General features: G+C 41.8%; 1 protein-coding gene across 1 annotated transcript in view; it reads right to left on the reverse strand.

Annotated features, from left to right (window-relative positions):
* Window positions 1–431, reverse strand: part of LOC148938906 (replication factor C subunit 2-like) — a 12981-nt gene extending 12550 nt beyond the window's left edge. The window contains exon 1 of the mRNA XM_089107455.1: window positions 390–431. Within this exon, the coding sequence (XP_088963581.1) occupies window positions 390–431 (42 nt within the window). The remainder of the gene's footprint in view (window positions 1–389) is intronic.
* Window positions 432–1021: the final 590 nt, after the last annotated feature.

Raw genomic sequence — 1021 nt, forward strand, 5'->3', positions numbered from 1 at the left:
TCTATAGTATATTCAATGCTATTGTGTCTGAGTTTGCATCTTTGCTGGTAACTTGGAAAAAGTTTCTGAATTATTTTGAGGTCTTTTCCTGTTGTTGTTTACCCTCTAAAGATAGGTTTTTTTGTCAAGTAGTGTTTGTATGACCTTCTCCAATTGTTAGAATAAGCCCTTTTCACTAGGCATTTTCACCAGCTCCATCTTTTTTCTCGGGTAGATTGGCACGCCATCTATAGTTTCAATTTTCTATAGGGCCATTTTTGATTCCTCATCGTTAAGAAGCGTACTGGGAACGAGCAGAAGAGGGGAAGGAGCCTCCCGCAAGCGACGTATTATACCCGCCGGTATTACGTTACCCGTAAATATCGGGGAACAGTTGAGGGGGTCCTTACACTTCCCTTGTTCCTAGGTTCCTTCATTCTGTTTGTATTCATTCAGCGCTCGGCGCGTGCACTTGAAATAGACATTCTTGGATAATTATTAACCTGGCCTACGGATAACGACTTGTGCTTGCTGAAAGACTGATTGTGCAATAGTTACGGCACGTCAGCATGGCTGACTACAGTTATGTTTATGCGCCGGTATTGAACTTTATAGAAACGACGTTGCGATATCAAGATAGTGTAACGAAAGATGCAGCCGTGATTACAGCTGTGAAATTTTTTACGAGGGAGATTCTTCGAGAAAACCATGAAAAACTGAACGAGATAGCAGACAGTTTTGGTGAGCAGTATGTAAAAGAAAGGCGTAATCAAGCTTCGAGAGAAACACTAGCCAGTGATATGTATGATACTGTGAAACTATTGATCTCTGTAACTGAGTTTAAGACAAGGTTCACCATTTGGAAATTATCCAAAGTACCGAAAATTCCACAAGACACTTTTACAACCTTGTGTGTGAAAGTTAACGAATGCACGGATAAGATTGACAGTGTTATGGAACCGTGCAAATCTGTGCTTCCATCTCAGGGTGTTTGCCCCCCCCCCCCCTCCCACAGCCTGAGAAAGCTTTACTTAGTGTTTTC

The sequence above is a fragment of the Artemia sp. Qi Xiang Cuo genome, unplaced genomic scaffold (assembly GCF_049724085.1).
Source record: "Artemia sp. Qi Xiang Cuo unplaced genomic scaffold, ASM4972408v1 HiC_scaffold_32, whole genome shotgun sequence".
Classification (NCBI taxonomy): Eukaryota; Metazoa; Arthropoda; class Branchiopoda; order Anostraca; family Artemiidae; genus Artemia; species Artemia sp. Qi Xiang Cuo.